The following is a 13,502-nucleotide window of genomic DNA, read 5'->3' on the forward strand; positions in this document are numbered from 1 at the left end:
CTCACTTTGTCACCCAGATTGGAGTGCAGTGGCATGCTCCTGGTCACCGCAGCCTCGACCTGCTGGGCTCCAGCGATCCTTCCACCTCAGCCTTCCAAGTAGCCAGAACTACAGGCACACGCTACCATGCCCTGCTAATTTTTTTTTATTTACTGTAGAGGCGAGATCTCACCAAGTTCCCGAAGTGGGTCTCGAACCCGCAGGCTAAGGCAATCCACTCACCTCGGTCTCCCAAAGTGTTGGGATTACAGGCTGAGCCACCGAGCCCAGCCTGAAATGGTGATTTTTTTTTATAATCTCAAAGTCAAGGTCCATTTCTTTATGAAGATAAGATTAGAGAAGTAGACTTAAAAATGAAAATATTAGAAATCCAGATCATGTAATTAGGAGAGTTTTTGTTTTTAAGTTAACTATCCATTTCTGCTTCCCCAATGTATCTATTTCTAAAAATACTTTCTCTCTCTTGGTCTATCATAGTGGCTTTGGTTAAGTACTGTGGACACTTCAGGACTAACTCATTTGCCTTTGTTTTTGAGAATGCTCATTTTCTTGTACACTCAGTTTCTATTTATTTTTTCCAAATATATTCTCTTGTACATTCAATTTTTATTTACCCTTCCAAATATATCTTAAATGTTAATAAATGTTTGCCATGACTCCTTACACATCATTCAGGCCCTAAGCCAAAAGTTTATCTTGTTTGAATATACCATCAGATCTCCCTTTCTTTTGCTGAGTCACCAAGCCTCATCTACTTCCAGTCTCTCTGTTTTGTGCCATCATGAGTATGATTTTGAAATAATTTTCTCCTTTAGTCTCTTGTCTAAGTTGGAGTTTATAACTATCAAAGGAAGATTTTAAAGCTATTTAATTTTTAAAGGTACATGTGTGCATATTACTTCAGATTGCTCTAAATGAAATCAAAGCACGTTTTTTGGCATGTGGAAGGCAAATTTTGAAGAGTATGGAAGCTTATTTTCTTTTTACATTGTTTCATATTATATAGAGAGTGGGCTCAATGAGAAGACAGGTAGCTATGACCATGTATATAGTTTTCTAAAACCATTAAAACTCGAAAACTTGCCGGGCTTGGTGGCTCAGCCTGTAATCCCGCGCCTTGGGCGGCTGAGGTGAGTGGATTGCCTGAGCCTATGGGTTCGAGACCCGCCTGGGCAACTTGGTGAGACCTCATCTCCACAATAAATCAAAAACTAGCCGGGCGTGGTAGCGCACACCTGTAGTTCCAGCTACTTGGAAGGCTGAGGCGGAAGGATCGCCGGAGCCCAGCAGGTCGAGGCTGCGGTGGCCGGGAGTGGCCACTGCACTCCAGTCTGAGCAACAGAGTGAGACTCCAACTCAAAAAAAAAAAAAAAAAAAAACTTGAAAAATTCTTTTCAAGCAGTGAAATTGACCTTGAGCAAGCTTCATAGAACAATATCCCTTTTCTCCTCTGCAGTTCAAATCTAGGACATTACAAACTTGAACATAAAAGGCAATCAGCATTCTTCCGTAAATGGGTTTCTACGTATACCCAAAAACTAAAAAAGATGCATGAAAATATAACAGTGTAGATTTCTCCAGAGAGTCTATCATCTGATTCCCTGGATTTGCCAGTCTCTAATGTGTGTGTTGGAGTGGAAGGTATTGTAGACATGTGAGGTCCAGCTGTTTTTTATACTATCTTAATTTATTGCTTCTGTCACTAATGACAATCTTCCATAGTTATATCCTAATTTATAGTTTAGAGAGATAATACAGTATGGTGGTTAACAGCATAAGTGTTCGCATCAAACTGCATGGGAAGTAAACCTGAGGAACCCATCTCACCTCTTTCCTATTAGCATCCTGACCTTCACAGCAATATTGCTAAATTCAGATATGATTTTTAAGTGAATAGGTAGGTTTTGATAACTTTAAATTAAAAACATGAATTAAGCAATATGGAATGAAGAATGCATCAAAGAATTTCGTCTGTTAGAGGGAGGAAATAAAGTTATAAGCATGCCTTAATACAAAACATAATGAGAACTACATTCCATTAAGGTGTTAGACCCTGTCCAGGCATGGTGGCTCATGCCTGTAAGTAATCCCAGCATTTTGGGAGGCTGACAGGGAGGATTGCTTGAGCTCAGGAGTTCAAGACCAGCCTGGGCAACATAGTAAGACCTTGTCTCTAAAAAAATAAAATAAAATAGAAAAGATGTTAGACCCAGTGTTAGAGTAAAAACCTAAAAAGTAAATATGAATGTGTAATAAATATTTATAAATGTATATATGAATATGTAATATTAAGTGAATATTACCAACTCATGATCTTTTTTTCCGCTGACTTTTATCCCCAGGTTCTGTCAGATAGTGAGAAACGGAAACAGTATGATACTTATGGTGAAGAAGGATTAAAAGATGGTCATCAGAGCTCCCATGGAGACATTTTTTCACAGTAAGTACTTTAACCATCTGCAAAGTATTAGTGCCTGAAAATGGGTCAATTAGTGGTTATTAAAGAATGATCCTCACTTCCCAGTTCAGAAGCTTTTGATGAAGAATACAATTCAGTGATCCAGAGATAAATTATTGTCCTCCCTGTGGGAAGATAGTCTTCTATTTTCACAAAGCTTAGGAAAAATAGCACTAAAAGGGCTGTCCATCTAGCCAACTGTATCATTTAAATCAATGCTGACAGTTTACTGGTTGAAAACCAGTTCAATCTCACCTACATGCTGTCTTGGAGTCTGCAAACCATTTAATGAGCAAAATTATTGTAAGCAGAGAGAAGAGAGAGATTTCCTCCTCCATGCCCAAAGCTGTCTTTTTTCATCCTATTAAGTGAGGGATGATTATGATAACCAGCATTGGGGGAAGGTTTAGGCTGGCTCTTAATCTCCTGCTTGCTGGGTGGATGGCATAATAAACACCTTTCCTCCTCACTCTTTGAACCCCTCTTTGTTAAGCATTTGAATTTCTATATACCCTGATAATGCCATATACTAGGCAGCTTAACCTACGACTTCAGGTCTGAAGTTATAAACACAAATAGGTTTGGATCTGCATCTTAATGGGTGGAATTCATGGTTTTCTTCAAAATTCTCAAAGGTTCTGTGACCCCTTCCTCAAAAGAAGTAAGAATGACTGTTGCATACAATAGTTTCCCCCCATTTACTCCTTGGGGAAGGGTAGTAGATTTTTAGGACTTGCAAAGATATGTGAGTAATATCATTAGGATATCTCTTTTCTTTCCCCAGGATCAAGTTTGCTGTTTAAGCCTGCAAGGAAAATGTCCTGTTTCCCTTGACTGTCCAAAGTGATTCCTTAGAGATCCTAGAGCAATCAAAAGCTTCCCCCAGCTTCCCCCAGTTCTCCCTCCTTGCTGTTATTTAAGATTAAGGAAGTTTCATTCCCTTGGGTTGGTTTGGGGCAGGTTATATAGTAGTCATCACTGCTAACATCTGAGACTTCTTAATAATGCCAAAAGTTAGCATTAGGTTAGAGCACTTGTACAACTGCTGTTTTCATTAACCTCAAAATGATTCTTTCGTTACTTGGAAAAATTAATTTTGGTCTTACAGAGACTAGAACTTCCTTCTCCTTAAGGACTAGAATTTTACTAAGGCTGATTTTTATTTTTACTTTATTTAATTACATACCCAAGATTTTTGTGCAGAGCAGTAGCTTCTTTCATCAGGTTAGTTTCTAAAAAACACATAAAGAGAGCACTATATATGTTCAAGTTACCCTTTGAAATTTATTAAATTAGTTGTTAAGTTCAGCATTACTCAAGTTTATATATACTTATAACCTTTCTGAATAGGTCTACAATATCAGGATTTTACCCAATACTGAAAGACTATTATTTAATTGGTTGGGTCCAGTATTGAATTCATTGTCATTCTGTATGTATATGTACTCTACTACATGTATGGGCCATATTGTATTAAAAAAGTAATTTTTTTGTAGTGAGGCAATCTGGTTGCAATATAGTTGACAGTGTATAAATTTAAAAATCACATATGATATATGACTCCAGTGTATTAAAAAATATCTTTCAGTTTTGCACAGTGCATTGGTAGTAAATATTTTATCAATTGGAAGAAAACTAAACAATTGTGAAACTTGAACTCTGATTTCTTTTCCTGATGATTTTGCACTTACCTTCAGCTTCTTTGGAGATTTTGGTTTCATGTTTGGAGGAACCCCTCGTCAGCAAGACAGAAATATTCCAAGAGGAAGTGATATTATTGTAGACCTAGAAGTCACTTTGGAAGAAGTATATGCAGGAAATTTTGTGGAAGTAAGTTTAAATAATACAGCTGTTCATAATGACTCCTAGAACTTGTACTTACAACTAAAAATAAGAGGTTTCTATGTACCTTCTCTGTCATTTTAGAGGATTGGGAGGAGTGATCAGATGCACATAATCTGTTTTGTGTTTGAATTAAACATAATCTTCAATTCATGATACACTGTTGTCATTGTTTCATGAATTTATCACCCAGCCTAAGAACTAAGTAAAACAATACCGTGACTTAATCTTCCTACATGCAACTTCCCTACTCTATTCCCCTGCCTCTCTTCAGAGGTAACTACTATACTGAATTTTGTCTTTATTGTTCTTTGACTATTCTTTTTTGTTTTATCGCATATATATGAGTATCTGAATAGTGAGTGCATTGTTTATTGTTTTTGACTTTGTGAAAATGGTATCATCATTCGTTGTCTTTTGGGACTGGCTCTTTTTACTCAATAGTATGTTACTAGGATTCATCTTTTTTGTTGCTTATAGCTATAATTCTGCTGGATACAATTTTACTGTGACCAACATTTATCGTTAAGCATTTCGTTTTTTTCCATTTTTTAAAAATTCCCAATAGTGCTTTTTGAACATTCTTAAACCTATATCCAAGTTCACATGAGCAATAATATCTTGAGTGGGTATACTTACAAGTAGAATTACTAAGTAATATAAACCAATACTCATTTTTATAAGATATTGTCATATTGTTTTTGAAATTGATTGTACTAACACTTCTACCAGCAATTTATAAATGATCTTATAGACTTGCTATCTCTCTAATATTTGGAATTATTAGACCCTTCAGATGGGTGTAAGATGTTATCTTATGATGGTCTTGTTTTGCATTTTCTTGATTGCCAGTTAGGATAAGCATCTCTTCCTATGTTTATTGGCCATATTTGTTTCTTCTCTTGTGAAATGCCTGTTCATGTCTTTTGCCAATTTTTTGTTGACCTTTTTTCATTGATTTCTAAGAGTACTTCACTCTTGCTGCTAATCCTTTGTTGTCTGTATGTAATGCAAATCTATCCAATCAGTCTGTAATTTGTCTTTTCGTTACATTTAAGATTTATTTCAGTGAAGAGAACTAATTAATTTTTTTGTGTGTTTTTGAGTCAGAGTCTCACTCTGTCGCCCAGGCTGGAGTACAGTGGTGTGCTTGTGGCCACTGCAGCCTCAACCTGCTGGTCTTAGGCTATTCTTCCACCTCAACCTTCCAAGTAGCTGGAACTACAGACACACACCACCAAGCCTAGCTAACTAAATATTTTAATGTGGTCAAAACTATTAGTCTTTTATGACTAGTTTTTGTGTCTTGTTTAAGAATTTCTTTTCTGCTATAAAAGAAGAAAGCAGCCAGGCACAGTGACACGCACCTGTAGTTCCAGCAACTCATGAGACTGAGGCCGAAAGATCATTTAAGGCCAGGAGTCTAAGACTGTAGTGTGCAATGATTGCACCTGTGAATAGCCACTGTACTCCAGCCTGCATAGCAAAACAAGATCCTGTCTCTAAAAAATAAAATAAAATAAGAAAGGTATTCACCTGTATTGTCTACTAAAACTTTGGGATATTTTAATGTGAGGTTATTCATCTTTTTTTAATTCTGGAAAATGTGTCTCCACTCTTTTTTCAAACATGTAACCATCTCCTTTGTCACTTCTTTCTGCTCTTACCTTTCTTTTAAATATGAAAAATACGTTGTAAATTCTTTTTCTTTATCCTTCACTGCCTCCTTCTGGGACATTACGTGATCTCCCAGCTCACTGACTCAATCTCCAGCTATCTGCATTCTAATAATATCCTATTTGCTGTGTTTTAATTTCAACTCATTTTTATGCATAATATTTCTACTTGGTTCTTGTGTTCTTACTCTGTATTGTTTGTCTTACCTCCTGAGGTATTATGCTTGTTGTAAATTCCTGGTCTGTCTAGTCTAGTATATTTGCTTAAAATATATGTTGTTATCCAGTTTGTTGTCTTTTTTTTTTGAGTTGAAGTCTCACTCCATCACCCAGGCTGGAACACAGTGGCACACTCACGGCCACCCCAGCATCGACCTGCCAGGCTCTTGGCGATCCTTTCTCCTCAGCCTTCCAAGTAACCAGAACTGCAGGCGTGCACTACCACACCCAGTTAATTTTTTATTTATTGTAGAGATGAGGTCTCACCAAGTTGCCCAGGCTGTTCTCGAACCCACAGGCTCCGGCAGTCCACTTGCCTTGGTCTCCCAAAGTGCTGGGATTACAGACTGATCCTCCAAGCCCAGCCAGTTTGTTGTCTTTGGTGGGGTAGATAGTTGGACACCTCAGGTGTCTAGCTATTTTTTATATTTCGTTATGGATACTGGCAACTACCTTTTCCTGGAACATATCTTGGGGTGAGCCTTTGCCCAGTGGTTTTAGCTGTGTTTTATTTGTTTTCTTGGGGTGTTTTTTGTTTTTTGTGGAGAGGGGTCCACAGTGCTTGTCCCAAGGCAGTTGAGGAGAGAGGCAGCAACAGAATTTCAGCTGCTTTTTCCTAATATCTTCTTACTGCCCTTATTAACTCTTGTTGCTCCAGGTTATGGCCACCACCCTACACACATACCAATTTAAAACAGCCTTCTCTCTCTGGGATTTTCTCATACATATTGTTTTATAGTTGTTGTTTCTGGAATCTGTTTTCTTGTAGTTTTTCCAGGGTTTTGAAAGAGATAGCCAGTAGCCTATGCGCATGTGCCATCTTGACAAAGGAGTGTTTTCTTCTTAGTTGAAGCTTTTGCTCTGAATAGTTGAAACAAGAGACAGTCACACAAAATGCAGCTGGCTTGTAATTCTGTTGTTCAGGCTGCCGGATAGGAAGAACGGCATTAAAAATATTTGGGCCTTCTTCATAAACAGGAGAAGAGATTGTTTAGATGGGAGAAAAGAGGTGAGCCTAATTAGTTCCCACATTCCCTTCCAAACCTGTTGTTCTGCAGCCATCACTAATACACAGTATCCACCACTTTTTGCGGTTGGTGTGTTCCTTTTTTTTTTTTGCTCGGAGTTTCACTCTGTTGCCCAGACTAGAGTGCAGTGGCACACTCATGGCCACTGCAGCCTCCGGCTGCTAGGCTTAGGTGTTCCTTCTGCCTCATCCTTCCAAGTGACTGAAACCACAGGCATGTACTACCACACCTGCTAATTTTTTTATTTATTGTAGAAACGAGGTCTTGCCAAGTTGCCCAGGCTGACCTAGAACCCCTGGACTCAGGTAATCCTCTTGCCTCGGCCTCCCAAAGTGCTGGGATTACAGGTGTGAGCCACTGCACCCAGTCAGTTGTTCCTATTATTTTTTAAATCTGATTAAAGGATGTAAATGGCATTACTGTTTCAATGACCCCATGGTAAATTATTTTTTTAAAGAAAAAACTACCTTGAAAGATAGGATAGTATAATGATTAGAAGCATGAACTTTTGCAGCTAGACTGCCTAGCTCTGCCATATTTAGTCATATGACCTTTGTTGTGTTACTTAACCTTTCTATACTTTCATTACCTCATCTGTAAAATGGAGATAATAACAGTATTCACTTCATAAATTTGTTGTGAGGATTAAATGAATATGTCAAAAGTGTTGAGAGCATGTAGTAAGTGCTATAAAGTGTTTGTTCCAGTTACTGTTGTTGTTACTATAATCTAGTCTGTTGGTGGGCTTTAAGGGATTATTCTCCAAGTATTTGTGCATTCTGCTGCATAACTTGTGATTAGATGTTTGACTAATTAAACAAGCAAAAATAGGGATACAGTTCTTCATAATTTTATATACTTAGAGGGATCTGAATATTTGATTGCAGTCAAGTGCAAAAGATGGTCATTGTTCCTCTTCCTGTGTGTTAAAGTATCTAAATGGAGACAGCACTGGAAAATAGTCCCGGATTTAGTTGCCTGAAACAAGGAGGCATTTTCCTTAGGTTAATCTTGGGACTCAATAGTAGCCACATACCTGCTTTTGAAGGCTGTGATTGTTCCCAGGGTTATGCTTTACATAGCTCAAATTTCTTGAAAGATAGCAATTCTATGAGCTACTTTAGTTCAATACTGTTTAGTTATGGCTTAGAAATGCTGATATCCTACACTTTACTTTTTGGTTCTTTCCTTTCTTACACCCCTCTCTCTTTTCCAACTTTAGAATTTGAGTCATTTAAGTTATGTGTTTGCTTCATTCCTTCTTTGGGACTGATTTGACTCCTCAAAGAGTTGTGTATACTTTAGGTCTCCCTGAGGGGACAGCTTGCCAGAGAAAGGGAAGTTCCAGTCCAGGCCTGTGTGCAGAGCCCTGATCAGTTGAGGAAACTGAGGCTGTTTGACATGAGAGAGAAGCTGATTTGTTTGTGCACTTCTTAGGTAGTTAGAAACAAACCTGTGGCAAGGCAGGCTCCTGGCAAACGGAAATGCAACTGTCGGCAAGAGATGCGGACCACCCAGCTGGGCCCTGGGCGCTTCCAAATGACCCAGGAGGTGGTCTGCGATGAATGCCCAAATGTCAAGTAAGTGAAAGCATCTCTATTCTACCTAGAAACACTTTAAATTTCATCTGTTTGATAAAACGCTAATGGTTCATACTTAGATCTGCCTCCTTCCCTATCCCACACCATGTTCTACCAAAGGATGGAGCAAAAATATGTACATTTTTTCCTAAAGTATTCTAAATAGCTCCTTTTGTGTTTCTGAACTAATAAGCAGTACCCTTTATTCTGAATATACTTAACATATGTTAATGCTTCATTTTCTTTCTACTTGGAATATTAAAGTAATTGTATATGTTTATTTAACATATAGTAGCTTTGCCCTGAAATTTAGCATGTAGAAGATGTAAATGGATATCAGATAGCTTTGTCAAATAGAAGCACACTATATATAGTCTTCCAAGAAAAAACTCTGATAGAATAGATGAATCTTTAATTATGTCATTTTGTTTGTATTTTCATTTTATTTTTCTCTTTTAATGCTCTTTGTGTCAGGCTAGTGAATGAAGAACGGACACTGGAGGTGGAAATAGAACCTGGGGTGAGAGATGGCATGGAATACCCATTTATTGGAGAAGGTGAAATATTAGTATTGGATTATCATAATTTTCTGCTCTCATCTTGCTTGTGAATCCTTCTCACTTCTGCCTTACTCCATCTTAATGGCCATATAGTAAATGTGTATGTAATTTCTAACACTTTTCAGTTTTAGGATGCAGAAAACCTTTTATGACCATCATGATTAGTCACCTGAAGCAGTAGCATTACTGTTTATCCTCTGAATATCATAGCCAAAATGTAATATGATGTAGCCTAAGTTTTATCAAATTGAGGGTGTTTGGGCCTTAATGGATTAGTTTGAGATCAGCAATGAAAAAATATTTGTAACTTTAGTTGGCATTAATAAGATACTCTCAGAACTCACCTTTGAACCTAAGGTCTTTGGTTTTTTTCCTGTTAGAATTTTCAATTTAAGACTTCAGTTCAAGAAACCAGTGAATCATTCTTTGTTTAGGAACTAGGTCAAGTTATTTATTGCTCTGCCTGAGGCACAAGCATTCATCTCTAGTAATCTGAAATTTTATATAACCAGGCAGGGGCACTGCAATCACAGATAGAGTTGACAGAGTCAATGCCTAAGGTAGTGGCTTTAAAATTTTTTCTCAGCTGACAAATAGATTTACGGAATTTGACTTGTGTGGCTTACAGTATGCTATAATCTGCTCTGACTAGGTGAACCTCATGTGGATGGGGAGCCTGGAGATTTACGATTCCGAATCAAAGTTGTCAAGTAAGTAAGCTAATTTTAGAGGCCTTCTCTCTAGTCCTGCTTTTCGGATGAGTCAGATAGTAGAGATGTGAGTGGCCACCAGAGCACTTCAGACTTTTTTCTCTGTTTCATGCTCATTATACACTCACCAATGATTTGTAACTCTTCTACAAAACTGAAAATTTGAGGTTGGGCCCTGGGTTGAGCCCTAGTTATTTGTTTACTTAGGACTTACAAATCCAAAAGGTGTTAAAAAAAATAAGACAAGTAAAAAGTTGTAAAAGAGAAGCAAACAAGAGAGGAAGTCAAAGAGAGCTGAGATTTTAGCTGAAGAACTATGGTACCATTTAAGAATAGGAGACTTTTCCATAGAAATGAGCTTTGGTTACATTATAAGAAGCTTCTGTGAAGAGAGAGCTCTTATCCTTTTGTGGGCCTCTTTTCAGCATGAAGAACTGCTTAGACAATAATTTTGCCTGAGCCTCGGGCTTTCTTATGTATTATTTCTCTCTTGTTGCCACTTTGGAAACCCCTGATATCTCTGCCTTTAAGGATTCATTGAAACAGGGTTCCCATCAGATGTGGAGAAGTGGCTTCCACTGCCTATGGCTTTTCCCTCATGACATTCTAACCTAGTGGTCTTTTCCCCAGCTTTCCTTACCGACTTTGTCTTTCTCATCACTTGTCAGAGAAACTGAAACATATGTTGTTCCCTGAATAATCCTAATACTTCCTTATCTTTGCCAGAATTTCCTCTCACTCTGTTCCATCTTCCCTGTACCCACTTTATCTGTATCTCTAGAGCTGACTTGGCCTTCAAGCATAGCTCAGGAAACCGCAACAGACCCATTTCTGATATTCATCTCCACAGTCCTCACTGCCAGAAGTTATCTTTCTCTCCTTTCCATAATCTAGTGGTTATAGTTTTACTTACATACTCTGGCTTTTGCTGATTGTAAGCCCCTTAATAGGATTTATACAACCTTCTGTTCTTGATTAACACTATACACAAAGGCATGTCTGGTAAATATTTATTGTTTGAAAGAGTGATGTTCATCTTTTCCAAGATTTTTCTAACAACTTTTTGAACTTTTCTCGAAGAAAGATGGAAATTAATGATTTTCATCTTGTTCTGTTTTTAGGCACCCAATATTTGAAAGGAGAGGAGACGATTTATACACAAATGTGACAATCTCCCTAGTTGAGTCTCTGGTTGGCTTTGAGATGGATATTACTCACTTGGATGGTCACAAGGTAAACAAATAAATTTTCCTATTTTCTGTTCTTTCTAAGGCTTTATGTGGGTAACTTTGAGCTTATATCAGTTGCATTGGTTATTAGGACCAGAGGGCCCCCTTCTCAATCTGCCTTCTCCGCTTACTCTACTGCTGGATGCCCAGCAGTAACAGGATCATAGACCTTTTAGCTACTCAGAGCTAATTTCACAGCCTTTGGCAGTCTTGTTCTTATAGTTTATCTTGGCAAAAATTTTACTTTTTTGCGTGTTTTTGCGTTTGATTTTTCTGTTTTTAAAAACATTTTCTTTCTTTAACTCTTATCATTTTAATGATGATCCCCTTGCCCCTTTGTTCTTTCTTTTTGCAGAGGTGTGACATTAGCTTTGTGTACCAGTTCTCACTAGAAGTTGTGTGATGTGCTTTGGGTACACTAGACCCAAATCGGCTCCAGCCCATTCTCTTTTGTTTTCCAGGTACATATTTCCCGGGATAAGACCACCAGGCCAGGAGCGAAGCTATGGAAGAAAGGGGAAGGGCTCCCCAACTTTGACAACAACAATGTCAAGGGCTCTTTGATAATCACCTTCGATGTGGATTTCCCAAAAGAACAGTTAACAGAGGAAGCAAGAGAAGGTATGGGGTATAATGAATGTGTGTGTGTGCAATGAGAAGAAGGTGGCAATAGAAGCAAAACCCTCCAAGTACAGGAGATATCAATTGTTAATGCTAGTAAACACAAGGGTAGGAATAGGCTCACCTTCTTCTGTAAAGGCAGTATAGACTTTTGTGTCATTGTGTTACAAAAGTCTGTATAAGCTGGGCTTTGAGACCTACAGAGGGATAGGTTGTCTGGAAGTGAAACAGACTCACTTAAAACAAATGAGCTGGACCAAACTGTAAAGGGGAAGATGAGACATACCATCTTACCTTGGATGAGAGGCTCGGGAGTGGGTTCCAGATGATTGTTTGAGAAGCGGGCCCAGTTGGGGATCCTAAAGAGTAAGATAAAAGAGAGCAGGGAAAGAGGTAAAAACTGAAAAGAGGACCAGGCACTGTGGCTCATACCTGTAATCCCAGCACTTTGGGAGACCAAGGCAGGAGGATTTCTTGAGTCCAGGAGTTTGAGACCAGCTGGGCAACATAGTGATACCTCATGTTTTCCCAAAAAAACTGAAAAGAGGATAAAGAATGCATGAAAGACTTAGTTGAAGAGTTTTCTTTCCCTTTTGATTGCTTTTTCTCATTCCTCATTTTGTAGGGTTTTGTGTGATATATATGTGATTTATAGGCCTGAGAGAAAGTGACAAGGGATCATCTTGGATGCACTTGTGCATGTGTGGGGATATCTACATGTAATCAAGTTGGAGATTGGTAGTTATTTGTTTAATTCAGATCCATGGTCATCATGTCCTTGATGAACCTTCCTGTGAAACATGCTCTTATAATCTAGGGAAGTAATATTTTTGTTAATGGAGTCATGTATTCATTCTTTCTTTAGGCGTAAAACAGCTACTGAAACAAGGATCTGTGCAGAAGGTATACAATGGACTGCAAGGATATTAAGAGTGAATAAAATTGGACTTTGTTTAAAATAAGTGAATCAGCGATATTTATTATCTGCAGGGTTTTTGTGCTTTTTTTTTTAATTTTCAATATGCAATTTTGGCTTAATTTTTTCCTCTAATGATCATCATGAAATGAATAAGAGGGCTTAAGAATTTGTTCATTTGCATTCAGAAAAGAATGACCAGCAAAAGGTTTACTAATACCTCTCCCTTTGGGGATTTAATGTCTGGTGCTGCCACCTGAGTTTCAAGAATTAAAGCTGCAAGAGGACTCCAGGAGCAAAAGAAACACAACATAGAAGGTTGGAGTTAATTGTTAGTGATTTCATTCAAAATGCCAACTGGAGAAGTCTGTTTTTAAATACATATTGTTGTTATTTTTTTCATGACTCCTGTTTCTTTTCTCCTGTGAGCTAGTTGGGTTGTCTTCCCATCAAACAGGATGGATGTACAAGCATGCAGAAGAATGATAGTGATCCAGTCCCTATATCCAATGAAACACAATCTTCTAGAAAGGAGTAGAATAGGTTAGAGATTGGGGTGCACAAATAAAAGTTACACAAAGATCTAATTGTCCTTAAGAAAAGATATTTTCTCTCATTTGATTTGGAAATAATAATATCTGATATGGATACTTGACTGTTTAG

The 13,502-nt window shown here is 37.9% G+C and overlaps 1 protein-coding gene across 1 annotated transcript in view; it reads left to right on the plus strand.

Annotated features, from left to right (window-relative positions):
• DNAJB11 (DnaJ heat shock protein family (Hsp40) member B11) overlaps positions 1 to 13,244 on the plus strand; it is a 19,949-nt gene extending 6,705 nt beyond the window's left edge. Inside the window, exons 3-10 of the mRNA XM_008056358.1 lie at positions 2,343 to 2,440; positions 4,156 to 4,288; positions 8,661 to 8,803; positions 9,278 to 9,360; positions 10,016 to 10,073; positions 11,195 to 11,306; positions 11,764 to 11,923; positions 12,789 to 13,244. Of these exons, the coding sequence (XP_008054549.1) occupies positions 2,343 to 2,440; positions 4,156 to 4,288; positions 8,661 to 8,803; positions 9,278 to 9,360; positions 10,016 to 10,073; positions 11,195 to 11,306; positions 11,764 to 11,923; positions 12,789 to 12,853 (852 nt within the window). The 3' untranslated portion in view covers positions 12,854 to 13,244. The remainder of the gene's footprint in view (positions 1 to 2,342; positions 2,441 to 4,155; positions 4,289 to 8,660; positions 8,804 to 9,277; positions 9,361 to 10,015; positions 10,074 to 11,194; positions 11,307 to 11,763; positions 11,924 to 12,788) is intronic.
• The last annotated feature ends 258 nt before the right edge of the window (positions 13,245 to 13,502 follow it).

Source organism: Carlito syrichta, unplaced genomic scaffold (assembly GCF_000164805.1).
Source record: "Carlito syrichta isolate Samal-C Ts95f unplaced genomic scaffold, Tarsius_syrichta-2.0.1 Scaffold302333, whole genome shotgun sequence".
NCBI lineage: Eukaryota > Metazoa > Chordata > Mammalia > Primates > Tarsiidae > Carlito > Carlito syrichta.